This window comes from Labrus bergylta, chromosome 14 (assembly GCF_963930695.1).
Source record: "Labrus bergylta chromosome 14, fLabBer1.1, whole genome shotgun sequence".
In the NCBI taxonomy this organism is placed as follows: domain Eukaryota; kingdom Metazoa; phylum Chordata; class Actinopteri; order Labriformes; family Labridae; genus Labrus; species Labrus bergylta.
Genome location: NC_089208.1, coordinates 3,025,233 through 3,047,217, shown reverse-complemented (window position 1 = coordinate 3,047,217; position 21,985 = coordinate 3,025,233). Strand labels below are relative to the sequence as shown.

General features: G+C 43.2%; 1 protein-coding gene across 1 annotated transcript; it reads left to right on the top strand.

Moving 5' to 3' along the window:
• The first annotated feature begins 1,470 nt into the window (after positions 1–1,470).
• rcc1l (RCC1 like) lies at positions 1,471–16,068 on the top strand. The gene is made up of 12 exons (XM_020647112.3): positions 1,471–1,627; positions 2,625–2,910; positions 3,234–3,363; positions 3,999–4,127; positions 6,301–6,367; positions 7,381–7,432; positions 7,737–7,821; positions 8,226–8,407; positions 9,805–9,892; positions 10,311–10,484; positions 11,826–11,911; positions 14,291–16,068. The coding sequence occupies exons 2-12, from the start codon at positions 2,626–2,628 to the stop codon at positions 14,366–14,368; spliced, it is 1,356 nt and encodes a 451-aa protein (XP_020502768.1). The 5' UTR covers positions 1,471–1,627; position 2,625; the 3' UTR covers positions 14,369–16,068.
• Positions 16,069–21,985: the final 5,917 nt, after the last annotated feature.

The window sequence follows — 21,985 nt, the reverse complement described above, 5'->3', positions numbered from 1 at the left end:
TTTTTTCATCAATTAAAATACTAGTTTAGCACAAGTTGGAGTGATGTTCTGAATATCATCACTGCTATGATGCGGCCAGACTTGTGCCGAAGATAATCAGAGGCCGGATTTGAACCTGAGCCGCCCGCTTGAAGGACTACAGCTTCCACACATGGGGCGCGCGCACCAACCACTGCGCCACCAGCGCCCCAAAAGAGCAGATCATTTTTTTAACGCCAACAACTCAATTATTTCAAAATTGAACTGAAGCTAGACCGTTGCCAAGCAACCCAAACATTCTATTCTACTGTTGGTGTCCATGGTTACCACACAGCACCTACTCTGTAGTCACAGCCTTATACATTTACTTGTTTGTTAAAATACATTTTCTGAGATTCTGAGGTTTGAGATTGATAAATAAAGAAAAAGACCGTCAGCTGTTCGTGTAAATTAAAGTATTCAGAGCTCCTGGAGTGATATATAAAGTGAAAAGTCCCAGGTTCTGTTGTTCTCCTGTATCCTCACTCATGGAATGCCTCTTGTCCAATCAGATTGCTTGGTCAGAACTTACTGTTGTATAATTGTCAATATCAGAGATCCTGTTCAACAGTGATGATCCATAACGCTTGTTGAAAACTTGTGCAATGTTATTTTTTATGTACAGTCAAAGTTTAAGACATATGCATCTCACCTGACCGTCCTGCAGCATAAACCCACTTCCAGAATCTCTCCAATCTGACACAAGAGAAGATTATTGGTCAGTCGCTGAAAATTCAAATGTAAAACTTTTTGATTTGGTTCTCTACCTGGACTGTTTGACTCTGAGGAGGACACAGTGCGTGGAAACGTTTGTCATTTACACCAATTACATTTGCCTTAAGTGATGTGTGTGCTCCAGTACTTTATTTGGATTCTGTCTGAAAAAAAGAGTCTATTGTTTTATATTTTGAACGTCTAAGGTCCTTCTCTGAGAGCACTGACTTCCAATTTGTGAAGCAGCTGAAGCTGATAATTATTATGTTTTATCAGAGGACGTAACAACAATTACACATGAAGTGGAATAACTGTCGATTATAACAAATCACATTTTGAAAGCTTTATTCAAGTGATCAAATATTGTCTTACAAAGAATACCTTTTTGAATCCCAGAAACATGATTTTTTGTTACGCTTTTTTCTTCCCATGTCAGGAACCACTGCTCTAACAACTGCTGATTGACAGAAGCAGCGGCTGCTCATGTTGCCTGAAAGAGTGAATGAAGGAGACAAACCTCACTCCTCCTCCTCTGAGGATTATCTGAGTTCACAACTTTGAATTTAATACACAAAAATGAAGATCTGGAAAATGGAAAGTATACTGGATACATTTTTATTTTAGAAGAAAGGCTCCAAGTTATAATGTCATAAACTCCGGTACAGTAGAGGGCGCACTTCCCAAATCATCTGTCTCATTTCTTATTGAAAACAAGAGGAAGCTCCTCATCTTTTTGTCCACTTCCGGAGTTAGAGGTAAATAAACATGCTGGCTGTAATGTCATTGAAAAACATATTGACATTTGAGCTGGTTAACATCAGTTTTTAAACATCACGAGTTAGATCTTCAGCCGATTAAACACAAAATACAACTCGGTTCTGAACAGGAAGTAAAGGTGAGCCCAAGCGAGAATTTGAAGCGAAACCGCCTTTACAAATCTGTCAAACTAATACTCACGGGGATATTATCGGATGTGTGTTTTATGTATGTAATGTTTTACTACTTGAGACGACTCTTCTGGAGCTGCTTCTCCATTCGGCGTTAATAAGATGTACCGAACATACCCAGAAGTAGGACAAATCTTAACTTTAAAAGTCGTTTCACGTGCTAGTCCGTACAGTGTTTGGTCGTATTACTAAAGCGCAAGCTGATGGTGAAGAGGTTAAAAAGTGACATTTAACGAACAGTAAGATTTACAATTTGACCCTCAGTGTGCCGAATTCACCAGTGCACCTTTATCTTTAATAGTTTAAAGGCTAACAGCTGTTTTTTTTAATAAATTGTTAACCACGCAGAAATTAAGGTATTTATACGAATTATTTAACGAGATTTGGTACCGTTACAACACCTACAACATTAAACAGACAGTAGGCCTACAGTCTTATTGATGCTTTCTATTAAATATAAAGGGAATAAAAACAAATCATAATCAGAGCTACTGGCCTTAAATCAGACATTATGCAGTTTCTTCATTTTTAAACACTATTCATTTTCAATATTTCTACATTATAACTATTATTGTATTATTTTTTACTAGTTATTTCCTCTTGTTATTATTTCTATTATTCATACTGTTATTGCTGATGTCTCTCCAGCTGTTGTAGATCTTAATTCTGTCTCATCTTATATTGTGTTTTATTTCAGCAAAGACAACGCTAGCTGTCTGCATAACTACTTTGTTTTCAACCTGATGCATATTAAGGACCCAGTACATTTTTTTATTGTTTAAACATGCACCTTTTAAATAACCTTAAATTAAATGAATGCACTTCTGAATCAGAATCAGAAATACTTTATTAATACCACAGGGAAATCTGGTCGTATGTCAAGTTTATTGCATATTTTTTTAAATTCCTGCTGGTAAATCCACGTCTTTGTGTCTTTCTCCGCAGGATGGCTCTTCTGTGCGTGCGACCGTGCACTCGCCACATGAGCGCAGGGCTTCGAGTCTGCGGCTATGCGACTCTCAGTAAATCATCCAGACCCCAGGAGAAGGACAACAGCGGCCCGGTCTTTCAGTACGTCGGCGAGCACAAGAAGCCCAACCACAAAGTGTTCGTTTGGGGCTTCAGCTTCACCGGAGCTCTGGGTATCCCGAGCTTTGTGGTGCCCGACAGCGGCAGGAAGAAACCCCGCAAATACCAACTCACTCCTTACCGGCTGGAGACGGCAAAGCAGGTGAAATCAAGACTGGAGATGCTTTTGAAAAATGGAGAGAGGTTAGAACACAGAAAGGTTTACAGACCCATGCAGAGCTGGATAAACACTGAAGCTTCAGAGTCCACCACATGGTGACCTGAGTGAGCATCCACTCTAGAGAGGAGGGGGGGGAGACAGCTCTCTATGATGTTTAGAATTTTACTGCAGTACCCATTTTAAACACTAGGGGTCAGAGTTACATACTGCTACTTTTGATCCACCCTTGTTAACGTTTGTGTAATATTTCCTTTTCATCAATATCTTCAATTTCTCTTTCAAATTTTGATCTTCCTCTGTTGTAGATCTCATCTGCTGCTTGTGGCTACGGCTTCACTCTCATCGCCTCCTCGACCACAGATGTGACCAAACTGTGGGGCATGGGCCTGAACAAGGACTCCCAGCTGGGCTTCCAACGCACGCAGAACAGCCGCCGTAAGACAAACCTGAACTCATAATACCAAACCAGACGTACTGCTGCCTTCCACTGTGCAGAAAATATCATGAGCAATCTCTTCTAGCATTGTATTACTCTCACCGCTCTTAGCGACCATGTTCCCACTAAAATAAACTTCGATAAATAACTCAACATGGAATTGCAAGAAGTTGGTGGAGACCAAAAATGAGCTAAAATTAAAGTTAAGTTCTGTACTAAGATGAATCATTTGGATGGGAATAAAAATCCCAAATTAAACGCAATGTTTCTGTTAGTGCTTTCACACTTTTGGGCCAATTGGGGTCAAGTGTCTTTCCCAATATCGAACCCCAGACCTACCAACCCGACTCTACCAACTGAGCCACAGCATCCAAGAGAGTGGTGCGATTTCTGTGCATCGTATTAAACAGCTGCATTACGTTTGATTTTGTGCAACTCAGACAATTAAGACAGTTTGCAGCAATTTTTGGTAGTTAAAAAAACAACCTTGGGCTTCTATTTGTTTTGCTGTGGTATCAAAAAGGTTTCCTTATCGTTCAGTTTTTAACAGTATCATATCCAAGTTTAAAATTCTAGTATCATGACGACCCTGCTGCCTCACATCTTGACCTTTTTCAACCCTCCTTGTCTGCAGATCACAGCTACGACTACGTGCTGGAGCCGTCCCCGGTGGCTCTGCCTCTCGCGGAGCCTCAGCAGACCAGACTGGTTCAGGTGGCGTGCGGCCGCGCTCACTCTCTGGTCCTCACCGACAGAGAGGGAGGTAAGAGACTCAAACATACTGCACCAGCAGAAGAAAGTCAAAGCCTGTAGGTCTCTGGAGGCTCTTTAGAGGCAGAGGCAGAGGTGAGTCTCACAGCTGTCGGGAGGAGAAAGAGCGTCTGCTGTAGTGTTGTTAGAGACGAACTGTTACACTGTGTGTCCTCTGAAACCTGCTGCAGATGACTGACTGTCAGGCAGCTGTTAAGTCTCATTCAAAATGCAAATTGACATCTTCTTGTTCTCGTATCCGCAACCCGATCTCTGATAAGCTGAAGGAAATGGATGGATGGTTCTTATGTTAACGCAGATAATTAACATGAAGTTCATCTAGGTAGAACCACATGTTAGCAGATTTACAATGAGTTAAAACTTGATGAACTAGTTATTTTAAAGAATCAAACAAACTCACTTTACGATCAACATCGGCCACAGAATGGAAAGAAATAGCCTGTTAGCCAAGCTAGCTCGCTGCCGTACGGTCTCTCAGAAATCCACTGCAAAATTGCAATTTCTTGAGAGTACTCGAGGCACAATCCTGACCAAAATATTACAGAGGACAGGAGTTTAGCCGTCACATCGGATTTCACAGAGATTCCCATAGGAATTATTGGACTTCTGGTTGACTTGAGTCCTTACACATATGTGGAGACGAGGCGTACAAGGGTTAGGCATCACAGCTCTGCATAGCTTGTGCTGCATTCATGTGCTGCTCGGGTGGTCCAAGTTTCCGAGTTGGGAAGTCGTTCTTCCGACTTCAGTGTGTTCATGTGATTTCAGTTCAGAAAGTCTCAATGTTGTAACGACAACAGAAAAAAGCCTTGATGCTACAGAGAAGAAGATCAGTGAAAGACGCTGACGAGACTCTTCTCCTCTGTCGCCCCCCGGTGGTGGAATGAACTTCCAAACTCCATGTGATCTGCAGAGTCCCTCTGCACCTTTAAGAAAAAGCTAAAGACCCAGCTCTTTCATGAATACCTACTAACTTAATGATGATGGTCTCCATATTATTGATGATGATGATGGTAATGACGATGGTTTTTGTTTGATAACGACGACTTATAAGATGGTTTCTATACTGATTAGAGCTCTCAAGAACTGCCCTCAATGTTGTGCTTTGCCTCTGGTCACTTCCTGTCAGCACCTGTGTGTCCAATCAGACTCAAAGCTGATCGTTTGCTCTTACTGACATTGTTCCCTTTTTTCTAGATCCTTGCTTGTGTTGTTCTTACTCTCTGATGTACGTCGCTTTGGAGAAAAGAGTCTGCTAAGTGAATTGTAGAAATGTAACTGTTAAAGGTTATATTTGAGCAAAAAGTTGATGTGTTGATGTTTCTGACGTCAAATCAGGGAGTCGGGCACCTCATTCTTTTCAGAGTTTCCAAGTTGTTGTTCCGACTTGAGCAGGTGTTCGTGTGCGTTTTACAACTCAGAAACTTGTTTTTTTACGACGTGTCTGACACCACATGAATGCAGCATTAATACAGTGCAGTTGCACTCAGAGACCATCAGTGAGTGCCAAAACGCACCAAACCAAATTCCTCCATAATGTTGCTTTAAGCTTAAAAAACTGCCTCTTCCAGCTGTTTTTAACATCTACTGAGCCTTCGATAAATAAAAAACCGACATATCAACACCAGACTTATCCTTGAAGAAAAGAACATTTTGTACCTGATATGTGACGGTGCTGTTTGAATAATGTGTTGCATTAGTTTGGCCTGATGAGGGATCACAGCTCGTGTCATTACTAACCCACCGCGTGTCTCAGAGAGGTGATTTTGTCTCAAAAGAAAACTTCAGTCAGTGAATCTCTGCAGGATTCACAGAGGGTAAAAAAAAACAAAAAAACAGGACATGACTTTGGCTAATGAGGCTCAGCGGTCGTTTCACAGATTCCTTCATTTCAGGCAAAACTTTTCCTCCCAGAACAAACTCAAACTTTGATCAATGGGGAAATGCAGCAAATAAAAAATGTAATTGTGTTCTTTGTAATCTCTCAAAGGCTCCTGCAGGGCTTTGATTCTTACTGCGAGTAAATCAAGCAGCCTGTTGACGATAACACATTTCACATGACGAGATAAGAGAGTTTTATCAGAATATGAAATGGGTGCTGGTGTTGACTTATTCATGACTTTATAAACGGAGCTAATTTGTTTTCTCTCTCTCTCTCTGCACAGTTTTCAGTATGGGTAACAACGCGTACGGACAGTGTGGAAGGAGGATCATTGAAGATGAAGTCTACAGGTTAGAAGATCTCCACACACACATGCTCTGTTTTCAAACCACGCTGATGAGTTTTCATAAAACAAAGAAACATTTTCAGTCTCTTTTGCTTTTTTTTTTTTTTTTTTTTACGTCAGACACTCATGCTTAAAAACCCTCTCTAGTGAAAAATAAAGTTTTTATCTCGCAGCATTTCAGAAAAAACACCAAATTGACATCAGCAGTGAAAGCAGTGGTTGTTTAATTCTACTTTAAAACATTGAAGCAAAGATTGAAACATCAGATCTGTGATCATCCTGCTAACCTCTCGGTCGGAGAGCAGCTGCCTGTTTTACACGTAAAGTTTCACCTTCAGTTTTTAACTTTCTGAACTACGATTGATCTGAAATGAACAAAACCTTATCAGTTGCTCTTTAACATACAGTCGAGTCAAAGACTTATGTTATTCTTAGCAGTTTCATTTCTAGCGTTTTATAGAGTGATGTGAAGTTAAAGCGAGTATCAGATGAGAAGCATGTCACTCATTCTTATCAAATGCAGAGGTGTAGCGGTATATCAAAGGACATTTTAAGGTATGAATGGATTTTTTTTTAAAAAGGAAAAAACTTTTTTTGGAAGTTTAATAAATGTAAGAAGAAGAAATCAAAAGGTCGATTCTGATTTGTTATATTTGGGGTTCCAACCTTCACAGCAGGGTCCTAAAGGCGTACTCACACTAGCAAAGTTGTCCCGTACTGTTCTTCTTAAACACGATTACCCCCCCCCCCCCTTTTCCATTCCCCCCGTTGGCCTGCACTCACACTGCTCCAGGACTAACCGGGCCAGAGCACGGCCACCTCTTACACGTCGTAATGCAACACATGCATGTCTTTACATAATAATGAAGCGTGCTTAGTTTACAGGACAGACGGCCTCAAGAAATGAAATTCCAATGTAAAGGTGTGACTTCTGCTTCTACCGTCCTCTGGTCATTTATGAACTATCTCTCTCTCTCTCTCTCTCTCTCTCTCTCTCTCTCTCTCGTGTTCAAACAGCGGCAGTCACGTCATTCACAAGCTTGACGGCTTCAGCAGCAGAGTGGTCCAGGTGAGTGCAGCCTCTGCATGAGCTCTGACGACAGATAGTGCTGGTTAGAGCGTGTCACACTTCCTCCTCACACCCCGACTGTGTTGAGATTTTTAGGCTGTTGAGTCACCTCACATCTGTTGCTTTACACGCTCAACACATTGCTGCACGTCACACACAGCCCCGAATCTCTCCTCCTCGCATTTCCTGTCTCTCTTCAGCTGTCCGATCTAATAAAGGCAAAAACTAACTCTGCAAATAAATTCATAAAGAATTGATTTGAAAAAACTCTCTGAATGGTCTTTGTTTTTTCTTTTGTTTCCAGGTAGCGTGTGGACAGGACCACAGCCTCTTCCTCACTGACACAGGAAAGGTCTTTGCTTGTGGATGGGGCGCAGATGGACAGACGGGTAAGTGCCCTTCAGGACAAAGTGTTTTTATTTTTCATAGGCCTCAGTCAGTCCTCTTCACCTTGAAAGCCACATGACAAATGCTCTTTCAGCAAACGTAGCCACTCCCGCTTGAGAGAATCTGAACAGAGACACAGAGAGAGATAAACACTCGACGACAATGATGACCGAACGCGTTGTTTTTGAAGTACGAGTGTATTTATCGATGATCATAAAACCAGTGTTGTTCTAAGGCTCACAGTGAATCTGGACATATTTACACTCGTTGTTAGAAGGTTTTATTGAAATTGAGAAGAAGAAAAAACAGTAGTACAATTCTGAGGAAGACTCTGGAAGAAGTTAGGGTGCAAGAAATTAGTGAAATATCTTTTATTCTTATCGTATCATTCTTTCTTGTCATGCAGGTCTTGGGCATCATAAAATCAGCTCCAGCCCGGTGGAGGTGGGAGGGGATCTGGCGGGGGTGGAGGTGCAGCAGATCAGCACGTATGGAGACTGCAGCCTGGCCGTGTCCAGAGACGGGCAGCTGTTCGGATGGGGCAACTCTGAGTACCTGCAGCTGGCTTCTGTCACCGAGTCCACTCAGGTGAGGAACGCCCACAGAGGTGAGGAAGGGACGGATGGTAAACAAAGGATACTAGATCGACATGTTTGGGTTTCTGTACTGAGCCTCCATGTGGCACAGAGCGCTGCTTGATGTCTCTGTGCTTTTATTTCCACCTTTCAGTCAGTCATCCATCCAGGCTGTCAGAAGCTCTTTTTTACAAGCGGCTCTGATCGCAGCAGCCGCTAATCAAACACACAAGATATATAATGTCTGAAATCGAGGTTCAAAATGTTCAGACTTGTTAAATTCAGTTCTGTGACATCAAACTCCCATGTAGAAAATCACTTTTTCTAAACTCTCCCTGGCTTGCCTGTCCGTACATGTCGCTCACAGTCGAGACAGTTTCCACCTTTATGTGCAGTGCTATGTGTATACATGCACAGTATCAACAAACGTGTGGTAAAAAAACGCACTTGAGAACAGGAAAGAGTTCGAAGCAGCTTCACAACCTGCACAACGATCGCACCTGTTGCTCCCCAGTCGTGTGAAATAAACGTCAACACCCTGGCCTGCTCGCTCAAGGGGAATGTTTCCTGCGACGTTCACACATCAGCTCACCCTGACTTCAAGGAAAATGTTTACAAGGAGGCTGGCTGGAAGAATAAGTGCACACATGTTGCTTACCATACCACCTCATTGTGGAGGGGAGACGAGCCGAAAACATGCATCCTAGTGTTAAAGGAGCAGTATGTAACTCTGACCCCTAGTGTTTAAAATGGGTACTACAGTCTAAATTCTAAACATTGTAGAGAGCTGTCTCCCCCCCTCCTCTCTAGAGTGGATGCTCACTCAGGTCACCATGTGGTGGACTCTGAAGCTTCAGTGTTTATCCAGCTCTGCATGGGTCTGTAAACCTTTCTGTGTTCTAACCTCTCTCCATTTTTCAAAAGCATCTCCAATATTGATCCTAGTTTGAGCACGTTTCTGCTCGTGGAGCTTATTAGAAACATGCAGAGGCTTTTTAGGTCGGGTACAATCACTTCTATCTGAACCACTTCTTTTGCCCGCTTCCATCGCTGCAACACCTGTTGACCTGATAACTGCTCTCATATCTGACAAACCGAGGGGCGTCCAAAACGAGCTGTGTGGGGGGGTCGCCTTAAAACCGCCTACCTTCTGTGGTCCAAACAAATCCAGAGCATTCAGGAGCAGAATCTAAAGTTAGAAGGAGGACATACTGGCTGCTGCATTGTTGTCAGAGAAGCCAGCACTTCAACATAGCATGTTTCCTTAATGTCTGATCATACAGTAAGATACCTTTATCATCTCACTCGCTACACATCTCACTGATTGGACCTTTAACACTATTTGGAAATACAAGAAAACATCAAAGTATCAAATAAGTAACAGATGTTCACCTCATCCTCATGTTTCAGATCAACACTCCTCGACATCTCCCTCTGAAAGGCTTCGGGAAGGCAGTTCAGGCGGCGTGTGGAGGGACACAGGTGGTCGTCCTCAACGGTCAGTTCACACGTCGAGAAAAACACGACTCAAACATGGACATGCAGTGTGTTTGAAATAGAGAGAAGCAAAGGAAAGGAGACTGGTTAGGAGGATTAAGACGCCCTGTTACTTTAAAGAAAAAAACACTTTTTAGATGCAAAACAGTTTCAGAGGTGAAGCTCCACTTGTGGCCTCCGGGGGGCGTCATAGATCACAGTTTTTGTTGCCTCCAGTAAAGGGATCCAGAGTCTTTGTGAGAAGCTCCCTGTGTGTTAAACAGTGACAGGATCACCACCAGCTTACTCTTAAATACTTAGATAAGAGATTTAACTTCTCTAATGTCATTTATTTAGACACATGATTTATGTTTAGTTTTTTTTCACATTTCTGGTGTAAATATCCTCATCACTCATCCCTGTGTCTCTGAATCTTTCAGACAAAGGAGAAGTGTTCGTTTGGGGTTACGGGATTCTTGGAAAAGGCCCCAAATTATCTGAATCCTCGACCCCAGAGATGATTCCCTCCACGCTGTTCGGACGCTCCGAGTTTAACCCCTCGGTGGTCGTCACCGGCGTCAGGTGTGGCCTCAACCATTTTGCCGCAGTGACAGGTGAGTGTCACCTTTTTAGGGAGTCTAGACTCGAAGCTATCTCGTTAGGAACTGGTTTTAATGAGTGTTTTCACCGTATTCCTGCTTCAGCTTTCAAAAACCAGCACAGATCTCCTCGACCTTTTACTTTCCAGTCGAGATAAGAGATGTAAACATGAAACTCATCAGCAGTAACGTCTGATTCAGTCTGAAGGGCGGGAAGTGAGACAGTAACGTCTGGAGACAGAGTTTACCGTTGAGTCATGTCAGTCTGTCTGTTTATGGCACAGAAGGAACAAAAAAGATCCGTCCTTTGTCTGCTTTTTTGATCTCTGCAGCAGCAGCAGCAGCAGCAGCAGCCTGAGAGGAGGCGCACTCTGTCTGACTGAAAAGACCTTTAAGCCACTTTTTATGAGTCAGACTCAAAACGAACCAGGAGCAGCAGGAAGTTAATATCTGAAGTATTTGTTACAATATCCAGGATTCCTCTTGAGATGAACGTTTCCCTACAGCGGAGACTGTCTCTGGAGTTTTAGACATCGGCGGAAACTCAGTATGAATAAGTACATCTGCTCAAAACAAGATACTAGACTTGAACTGTAGCAACTATTTATATTATTTTCAATTTTTTATTTGGTTATTCTGGGCGGCTGTGGATCAGTTAGATAGGACAGTGGATAGAGTCAGAAATCAGGGAGAGAGAGAGTGGAATCACCAGCAGGAAAGGAGCCACATGTCAAGATTTAAACCCAGGCCGCCCACTTGGAGGACTACAACCTCTGTACATTGGGCGCGCGCACTAACCACTAGGCTACCGGCACCCCAGAAATATTTTGCACTTAGAGAACCTAAAACCTGAGACAGTGCACTACTGCTCCCCGTTTGTGCTTGAACAATCTTTGACGATTAAATAAAAGTTACTTATGAATTGTTTCAGGTGATTTTTTTCTGTTGCTGATCTACTAAATATTCAAATTATCTTTCTCTTCAGTTGCTTTATACTTCCTCTCCACTGTATTCAGAGGAAACTAATGTGTAGTTAACTTCTATAAATGTATAGTGTGAGAGTTTTCACCTCTCTATAGAGCCAGGCTGCTCATATTGCTTTGCTTCTGAAGACGAGGAGTTCAGTGTGAACATTGAAAGTCTTTAAGAAACCATTGCCTTTTTCATAGTTGTGAAAAAATGACAAGTTCTGGTTCTTATTTTGTTTCTACTCTGCATGTCTCAAAGATGATCCGAGTTAAACGCTCTGACTTGTTTTGAACTTCAGCGGCCCCGCTCTGATCCTCAGCGTGTGTTCTGCCTCGCAGCGTGATGATGATGATGATGATGATGATGTTTTTTATGGTTTCTCTGCAGACCGAGGCGAGCTCTTCGTCTGGGGGAAGAATGTGAGAGGTTGTTTGGGCATCGGGAAGAGAGACGACCAGTACTTCCCCTGGAGAGTAAGACAACACTGATTCAATATTAGTCATGCAAACAAAAACAAAAAACGAGTCTCAACATGTCACTGATGAACTGTGCAGAGGAAACACAACGCTGACATGTGAGCTTTATCTCACTTCTCCTTTAAATCAAAATGAAATGCAAATACTGTACATGCAAACATTTCCGTTTTGTTCACAGAAGAAAGCTGCTTAAAGTCTTTATAAGTGATTTTTCACACTTAAATGTAGAAATCAAGTATCTCCTCTGAAAATAACTCTGTGAGTCATGACTGTCTACAATGGGTGTAACACCCGAGTCCCACTGTCTGTGATGTTTTCAGAGTTTTCAGAGTCCTATCTTCAGTTTGTTTACATCGCTGGGACGGCCGGCTGACTCCTCCCCTCGTGTATAAAAGTTGTTTAATTGAGGGACTAGAGAACGTAAACAACAGCAAGAACATAACAAATGCAAAATACAAAAAATAATTAAATACAATTCAACAGAAAAGAACCCAAAGTGCACGATACCCAACAGACATATAGAACCAGACCATCACAAGAACCATCACAAGAACCATCACAAGAACCATCACAAGAACCATCAGGAAACACAAGAACCATCATAAGAACCATCATAAGAACCATCATAAGAACCATCACAAGAACCATCATAAGAACTATCATAAGAACCATCATAAGAACCATCACAAGAACCATCACAAGAACCATCACAAGAACCATCACAAGAACCCAGGCAACACAAGAACCATCATAAGAACCATCACAAGAACCATCACAAGAACCATCACAAGAACCATCACAAGAACCATCACAAGAACCATCACAAGAACCCAGGCAACACAAGAACCATCATAAGAACCATCATAAGAACCATCATAAGAACCATCACAAGAACCATCATAAGAACCATCACAAGAACCATCATAAGAACCATCACAAGAACCCAGGCAACACAAGAACCATCATAAGAACCATCATAAGAACCCAGTTAACACAAGAACCATCATAAGAACCCAGTTAACACAAGAACCATCATAAGAACCCAGTTAACACAAGAACCATCATAAGAACCATCATAAGAACCATCATAAGAACCATTATAAGAACCATCATAAGAACCATCATAAGAACCATCATAAGAACCATCATAAGAACCATTATAAGAACCATCATAAGAACCATTATAAGAACCATCATAAGAACCATCATAAGAACCATCATAAGAACCATCATAAGAACCATCATAAGAACCCAGGAAACACAAGAACCCAACAACACGAGCTGAGACCAAGAGGACCAAAGATTTAAAAAGATGTAAGAAACTAAAAGAGATAAAAGTAAATCAAAAGATAAACAGCAATAAGAAGGTAAGAGCAGGAAAAGAAATAGAAACAAGTGGTTAAAGGATCAAAAAAAACTATAATATTAATAATAATAAAAAGTAAATATACATATGAAACATAGACAACGTAAGTAAGATAAGAAATGACCAAGTTCAAACATAAGAGGAGTTAAGATAAGAGCTTAAATAAAAGAACAGTAAGAAGTAAAAGAAGATAAAAATAGTAAAACCAGTAAGAAAAGACATTAAGAAGACGACATCACATAAAAGCAAGTCTGTAAAAGTATGTTTTAAGAAGGGATTTAAAAGAATTGAGGGAGTCTGCGAGTCTTATCTCCTCAGGGAGGTCGTTCCAAAGTCGAGGGGCCCTGACTGAAAAGGCCCGCTCACCTTTAGCTTTAAGTCTCGACTTTGGAACGACCAGGAGGCCCCCACATGAGGATCTAAGACTGCAATATGTCTGTGATATGTAATAATCACCAGTCCATTCAGATGTACTGTACACACGATTTTAAGGCAAAAGTACAGTTGCTACCCACAACTTAGGCCACAGAATGCAACCCCAACTCTTATACCATACTGCACAGCAATCATACAAAATACAAATGTGCTATAATAATCAACTGCAACCAAAATGTTACAATGCCACACCATCCACCATGAGCCTTCACAGCAATGAAGTGCGGGGTCAGAGAAGGTCCATCAGAGAGGCACGCAACCAGGCCCCCACCAAGCCGTGTTAATACAGTTTAGACGACATCACCCAGAGGTGCCGATCACCACAGCAACACCTCATCCCTCCCTGCTGTTCTTTAAAAGCCTCTGGATGTGAAATAAGAGCGGGTCAAAGAGACATTTTTAGGGCGCATGCAGTAGTGCTCTAGCCTCGTTTAATGTCCCATCCTGTCTGCCTGTAAGCCAGTCTGTGGTCTCTGACTTCCTAAACCTCCTAGACTTACAAGTTATGAGTTTGTGATTTATATCTGTTCATTTTTATTTTCTTGTTTTGCTCAAACGTTTTCTTTCTCCATCAGGTGACCGTGCCGGGTCAGGTGGTGGACGTAGCGTGTGGCGTCGACCACATGGTGGCGCTGGTGAAGTCCCTGCTCTGAGCTTCATGTGTGTTCCAGCAGTGGGGATGAAAGGCTGGATGGTTTTGGCTGACCCTTCCAGCCCCCATCAGAGACCAGATCGGGAGGCCACGCTGGAGTCTAAAAACCCAGCTGCTCTCTGCAGGCGAGCGACCCTCGTTGTCCCTCCGTCCTGCAGTTAACGTCAAACCGAGCAGACGCGTCGACTCTGCAGCACACGGACACAGACTGTATCACTCTACCCTGCACGAAGGTTGTGGAGTAAAGACAGTGGAAGGATTTGGTTTGAGCTAAATTTACCTAAATTTACCTAAAACCAAGCTGTGAAAAAGTGCAAACATTTCTGTGGTTGAAGCTTCTGCAACGTGAGGATTTTCTGTTTTCTCTGATCTATGAAACCAGGAAAATATCTGTGAGTGTTTTGGACAAAACATGAAAATCTTCAACGCCAGCTTTAAGGAAACCAAATGTGTTTTTTACCCATTTCTTGTATAAAAATGCAGATGAAGATTAATCTATCATGAACATTTTTCATTCATTCTTAGTCGTTGTGATGCCCGTCATTTCCATCATTTTGTTTCTCTCGTAACTTAAAGTTGGTGTAAGAAGCATTTTTCATTGCCGTTTGTAAACACAACATTCAAACTGGACCCGTCCTGCTGACGTGCACACTCACTGCAGGATGTAGTGTGTACGTTTACTGCATGCTACCGCTAGCACAAGCTAGCCACAGGTGTTTGGCACAACGGAGAGCCGGTAAACTCTGGGTCCTGGTCCCTACCCTAAACCAAAGCTCACCCTCCTTTTAGAACGAGCTTCATCCACTTGGTGTCTCGCCTCGCTGTGATTAGATTTTCTCTTCTTTGCTGCTACAACCTCGTCTGTCATATTCACCGGTTTGAATCGCTTCCAGTCGCTGAATTGTATCCACTCTTAAACTCACCTGCTGCACTGTCATTGGCTGGAGGACACTCACCAGCTCCCCTCCCAGAAACGTCCAGTTGTCAACCAGAACAAACCAGAACAGTAAAATCCAGTCAGAGGACAGAGTCTCTGCAGACACCGTCACCACCACACATGTAAGAAGGTTCATTCAGACTCAGGTAATAAAATATTCAGGAGGATTCTTCAGGAGCTTCAATCTGTAAATTGTCTCATGAACATGTTTCGTTACCTCTCATGTTTATTTGTTGCTACAAAAAGAAGGAAATGTGTTCAGTGGAAGTGACTCACTGTTGAATAAACAGGACTCTTTGCCGTTTGGGGATTACCTCAAACAAAACGCTGTGTGCCGGCTGTGAAATGTTGGTAAAAAAACATTTGAAGAGCCAGTCGCAGCATTAACAGTCCCCAAAAAACAAAATGATTACCTCGCTGCCAACGTCAGATAGAGGTGAGGACACTCTGCCCCCGAGAGAAAACAGGTTTTTGAGGATTCAATTTTACATCCTGCACTCGTGTTTCACCCCAGTGTGTTCATGTTTGTTTTTGTTTTTTTGTAGAAAGCATCAGATAGCTTCAGGAAGCTGCAAAAAGATGGACTGCTGCCAGCTGGGAAGGATAAGACATTTTTCAAAATCAAATATGAATGAAAGATTTTGTTTTGGACTCCCAGCTGGAGAGTATCACAGGATGACTGTTTAATACCTTTAAGGACACAAGATACATAATAAATGTTACTTATATCAAAATATCAATAAATATATTTTACTAAAACATCAGCTATGTGCTAAAGGGATTTTTATTTCTAATGTGATTGGTCAATTTAGTGATTTCATCAGTGAATGCTGCATTGACCATTGACTCAAAATATTAATGGATGAAGCCTGAGTGATGTCATCCATCTGTTCCTGCAGGGGGCTCTGGAGTCCCATCGATGGCGGTCTCCATGCTGGAAATGCTGTCGACCTAACGACAGGCTGAGGCGGGTTTTAAACCTCTAAACAAACTGTTAACACCGCACCCACCTGTCAATCATGTCAGCTACGAGCTTTATGGTAAATAACGCTTATTCTAGTGAAATGGACGAGTTGTAAAAGAAATTCACCCCCTGTACAGTTTGGGCCGATTGAGACACAAGCTAATAAAACATTTTTTGTACCAGGATGCAAACATGTAAACTTCTGCTGTAAAAGCATATTTTTTGCCAGTCATTTCTGCAGCCAGCCTCACGCGGACCCTTGACGATCTGCAGGATTTTGCATTGCCCCATTTTGAGAGGATCTGTATATTGCCAGTTTACACGAAGACAGAGCCGGTGCTGTTTTTTTTTTCACAGTTTGCACTCTGGAACCTGTTTTCAAAACTTTGTGGTATCAGGCACCCAAAACGCTGTTGTTGTGTAAACAAATTCAGCCAAAATGCAAAAACAAGATTAGCTATTTTTGGCTGAAATTGTTGTCGTGTAAACAGGGCCATGGAGGCATTAGTAATGGTGTCGGTCTGTTTGATGACCCACTAACATCCTTCTGAAAGGAGCTTTAAAAAAATCTGCAAACATTTATCCCTCCATTCGTTTAAAGATGTCCAATATACTCCAGTAACTACAAACAACCATTTCTCTTTCTTCAATTATCACACTCTCCTTATCCTGACCTTCACAGGCCTCTTAATGCTGAGCTGGCCGGTAACCTTGACTCCTACCTGCAGGCTGCAGCTGAACTCAGTGAAATCATGCTCGTATTGTTGTGCTGCTCGCTCCCCCCGCAGACTTTCTGTATTTAGGGCCCATTCATCATGGTGACAACCTCGAGGGCCCTCAGAGAGAGAGAGTGGAAAATGTATTTATGACAAAACTACTGAGTGAGCATAAAACAACCAACCTGTGATCCTTCAGCTCGGCAGGGTGTTGAGGAAATGCTGGGACGATTTATTTGAATAAAGAAAGAAACAGCTTTTCAAAGTAAAGTTCTGCTTTGTTGTATTTCAGCTTTAAAGAGAGAGGAGCAACAGATGGGTTAACATCTTCACAGAGGAGTTTAACTGGAAGAGCAAACGCAGCACATTTTGGTGTCTTCACTTTCAACTGAGTGAGTGCAGGAAAGAAAACACAACACAGAAGGATGAACTGATAAAATATCCATGCTCCTCAAACATCTACTGGTACTACAGACATATTCAAGAGAGATCGTAAGTTTCAAATGATCTTTAACAAAAAAAGAGTTTCAGAATGAATGAGGACACATTTCACTGTTTAAGATGAGCAAGTTAAGATTTTTTATTTACAGGCCAGTATAAAGTAGACTATAAACACATGGACGTAGTCTCAGTGATGTCACCAATTGGTAACTGAAGGGGAATTTTGAAGCCCATCGATGGTGGTCGCCATTTTGAAAAATGCTGACGCTAACAAACTTTCCATCCTAGAAAGAGGCAAAGAGTTGAAGCAGAGGCGAGCATTAGGCCTCCTGGTGAACAGCTAGTAACCTGCTAGCAGCCGGATCAGTCACGTTCCTAATTATGCACATCTCTTATCCTTCATGAAATCAAAATGGATGTACAGTGTGTCGAAAAAGACATGAACTATTCAGAACATGTTGCTGTCAAAATGAACATTTCCTTTTTCATTTGTTTGTGACTTCCAAATCTTTCAGAGTCAGCCTCCAGTGGACACATGAGGAACTGCAGTTTTTATGCAATTCCGCATTGGCTTCATTTTTCAACACCTGAGGTTTCTGCTTGTACAGAACAAGATCAGCAAATTATTATTATTTATTTATTTATTTAACCTTTATTTAACCAGGTTGGTCCCACTGAGATTAAAAACCTCTTTTTCAAGGGAGACCTGGCCGAGACAGGCAGCAGCAAAAACACAAAGTTACAGACGGAAAGAGAGACACAGTACAGTTTACAAAACACAACATTTTGGATTAAAATAGAAAAACCATCTGTGAGTCATATCTGGGAATCAGTTGTTCAAACAGCCGAGCTAAAACATCGACTTCCTATAGAATCTGCTTCCATGTCTTTCATTTTAGATTTAAAAAACATTTAAGGACACCAGCTCCTTGAGCTTTAAGTCATTCTGCAACAGATTCCAGGCTGAGGGTGCAAAGACGTTAAAGATTTGACCACAGGGCGCTCCAAAAAGTTCTTCACATGATCTTCAGAGTTTGGTGTTACAGATCTACTCTTGACTTTTAGACAGGCACGCAACTTAACCCGCACAGTAAGAGTTATCTATTTAAAACATCTGGTGATTAGTTTGAGCGCCCCATGTATAGAGGCTGCAGTCCTCTAAGGGGACGGCTCAGGTTCCAATCCGAGTTGTGGCTCCTTTCCCTCATGTCATTCCCCCTCTCTCTCTCTCTCTCTCTCTCTCTCTCTCTCTGATTTGCGACTCTATCCACTGTCTCTCAAAAAATCTTGCCCTCTTTTTGGTCCGTGCTAACCTCTCGCGTCCTCGCTCACTGCACTTCCGTTCAAAACTTGAGAGTAGCTGTAAACCTGAAGGCACCTCATCATCTCTGCTACTTAAAACGCATCGTTTCAACCCTGGTTGATTGATTTATATATGCGATGGAGCGCAGAGGTCAACGGGTGGGAAAAAAAAGTTCCACCCACAGGCACGATGCATTCACACTAAACCAGTCCGATGTAAACAGCAGTGAGTCAGCACTTCATCCAGATAAGAGCAGACAGCAACAACAACAAGCTTTCCTATATCACACACACACACACACACACACACACACACACACACACACACACACACACACACACACACACACACACACACACACACACACACTGTGCAGTACAGGATACAAATGTCAGGATTACTTTGTGTTGAACTTTAAGTCATTTTTCAGAGAAATATGGAGCGAAGGCTGCACTGTTTTCACTTGCAGGAGTTATTAACTTCTGCAGCACATTAATATTTATCCATTTATTATTTATTACAGCACACACTCTTAAAGTTTAGAATGCATGGCAGATTTTTTTTTGGAGTGGAATCACATTACACAAGCAGAAGAATTTGCACACATGCATTTTTGGTGTGCATGAAGAGCAAACAGAAAAGCACCTGTTCAAACAAAGCTTCACTGTGAGGCCCTTCTTCTTACTGTATGTAAAAAGGTTGCTCGTAGTTTTGTAAATCAACGATCTGATGTGAGAAGAAGAAGTTAGAGTCAGTGAGGTGTAGAGTTGATCTGTGGAGGATTATGTAAGAAGAAAGATGATAAGTGAAAACACAAACATACCATGATCTCACCTTTAACCCCACTCTGCTGAGAGGGTCTCTGCAGCTGGAGCCCTCCTCCTCCTCTCCCTTCTCTTCCTCCTCACCCTCCTCTCCCTCCTCTCCCTTCTCCTCCTCCTCCTTCTCTTCCTCCTCACCTCCTCACCCTCCTCTCCCTTCTCTTCCTCCTCACCCTCCTCTCCCTCCTCTCCCTTCTCCTCCTCCTCCTTCTCTTCCTCCTCACCCTCCTCACCCTCCTCTCCCTTCTCTTCCTCCTCACCCTCCTCTCCCTCCTCTCCCTTCTCCTCCTCCTCCTTCTCTTCCTCCTCACCCTCCTCTCCCTCCTCTCCCTTCTCCTCCTCCTCCTCCTTCTCTTCCTCCTCACCCTCCTCTCCCTCCTCTCCCTTCTCCTCCTCCTCTTTCTCTTCCTCCTCACCCTCCTCCTCTCCCTTCTCTTCCTCCTCATCCTCCTCTCCCTTCTCTTCCTCCTCCTCCTCCTCCTCCTTCTCTTCCTCCTCACCCTCCTCCTCTCCCTTCTCTTCGTCCTCCTCCTCCTTCTCTTCCTCCTCGTCCTCCTCTCCCTTCTCTTCCTCCTCGTCCTTCTCTTCCTCCTCGTCCTCCTCTCCCCCGCCTCCTCCTCCTCTCCCTCCTCTCCCTTCTCTTCCTCCTCCTTCTCTTCCTCCTCCTCTTCTGCCTTCTCCTCCTCGTCCTCCTCTTCCTCCTCGTCCTTCTCTTCCTCCCCCGCCTCCTCCTCCTCCTCTCCCTCCTTCTCCTCCCTCTCTTCCTCCTCCCCCTCCTCCCCCTCCTCCTCCTCCTCGTCCTCCTCCTCTCCCTTCTCCTCCTCCTACTCCTCCTCGTGCTCCTCTCCCTCCTCGTCCTTCTCTTCCTCCTACTTCTCTACCTCCTCCTCTCCCTCCTCCTCCTCCTCTCCCTTCTCCTCCTCCTCCTTCTCTTCCTCCTCCTCTCCCTCCTCCTCCTCCTCCTCTTCCTCTCCCCCGCCTCCTCCTCCTCCTCCTCCTCTCCCCCTCCTCCTCCTCTCCCTCCTCCTCCTCCTCCTCTCCCCCTCCTCCTCCTCTCCCTCCTCCTCCTCCTCCTCCTCCTCCTCCTCTCCCCCTCCTCCTCCTCTCCCTCCTCCTCCTCCTCCTCCTCTTCCTCCTCGTCCTTCTCCTCCTCCTCTCCCCCGCCTCCTCCTCCTCCTCCTCTCCCCCGCCTCCTCCTCCTCCTCCTCCTTCTCTTCCTCCTCGTCCTCCTCCTCCTCCTCTCCCCCGCCTCCTCCTCTCCCTCCTCTCCCTTCTCTTCCTCCTCCTTCTCTTCCTCCTCCTCTTCTGCCTTCTCCTCCTCCTCCTCCTCTCCCCCGCCGCCTCCTCCTCCTCCTCCTCCTCCGTCTGTCTGTGTGCTGAGGTGATCTGAAGCAGAAGAAAAGGAGGCGTGTGGAGGCTCCTGTCTGTTCTCTGCTTTGTTTACTCAGGTCAAATAATACAGACAGCTGATACACCTGCAGCCTGAGGAGGATCAGTGGAGACAAAGATCACAGCTGGAGACAGAGATGTGTGTGTCAACACAAAGATTGAAATGATTAAATCTGTAAGTTACCCTACAACGTATTAAAGAATAAGATAGATGTTACTTCTGATTTAGGCGTTGCTGTTATGAGCTCACAGAGCAGGAAATATGTGAATTTAAGAAACCTTTGAAAGAAGAAATTACAAGTTTCATTTTTGTAACCATCAGCTATTGTCTGACGAGCTGACTCCCTGCAGCGGCATCAGACTTCTGATGTAGTCAGCACTGCAGTAAAGAAGAACTGCAAGGCCAGACTTCCCTTTCAGCGTGTTTCCTTTGTTTACAGTCCGGTGAGCATCCTGAAAAGCGAGAATGGACTTCTAAGAGCCGTTTGTTTACTGAACCTGCATGGCAGATATTAGACTACAAACGTAAACTAGAACACTTCAAACACCCAGAGCCAGGTCACTTACCTTTAGACCTTTCATTGTTATGTAGAAATGTGTGAAGAGAGAGGAAACAAAGACCCCACATGCACAGAAAAACGAAGCAATAATATGTAGGAATCTGCACTTTTACCCAAGTGCATTTACACTTTGTATGTTTTATGTACTGTCTGTGTTTTATTAAGTATATGTGACTCTAGCTGCAATCAAATTTAACTACAGTTACAAATAAAGTCACCTGAACCTGAATCTGGAATTTAGTTTGCTGTGCTTTGGCACCAACTGAAGGTCTTTTGAGTGCAACTCCCTCTCTTGGACAACAAGAGTCCATTAAAAAGGAGTTGGTGCAAAGACAGCAAAGATGTTTTGAGAAGCTAAAGAACCATGCTGACTGACAAGGTTCAGTTATGTTTTTGGATTTTGTGCAAAATACGATTTTGCACACGTCTTCGGCCCGATGTTTAAAACATGTCAGCATGTGAAGTGTGTGTTTGTGTATCCAACATT

What these genes read in the sequence shown, in the direction of transcription:
- rcc1l (XM_020647112.3), top strand. Translation starts at nt 2,626, where the DNA reads ATGGCTCTTCTGTGCGTGCGACCGTGCACTCGCCACATGAGCGCAGGG. An exon ending in GGCTGGAGACGGCAAAGCAG is followed by an intron (nt 2,911 to 3,233) that starts GTGAAATCAAGA and finishes CCTCTGTTGTAG; the next exon opens with ATCTCATCTGCTGCTTGTGG. An exon ending in ACGCACGCAGAACAGCCGCC is followed by an intron (nt 3,364 to 3,998) that starts GTAAGACAAACC and finishes CCTTGTCTGCAG; the next exon opens with ATCACAGCTACGACTACGTG.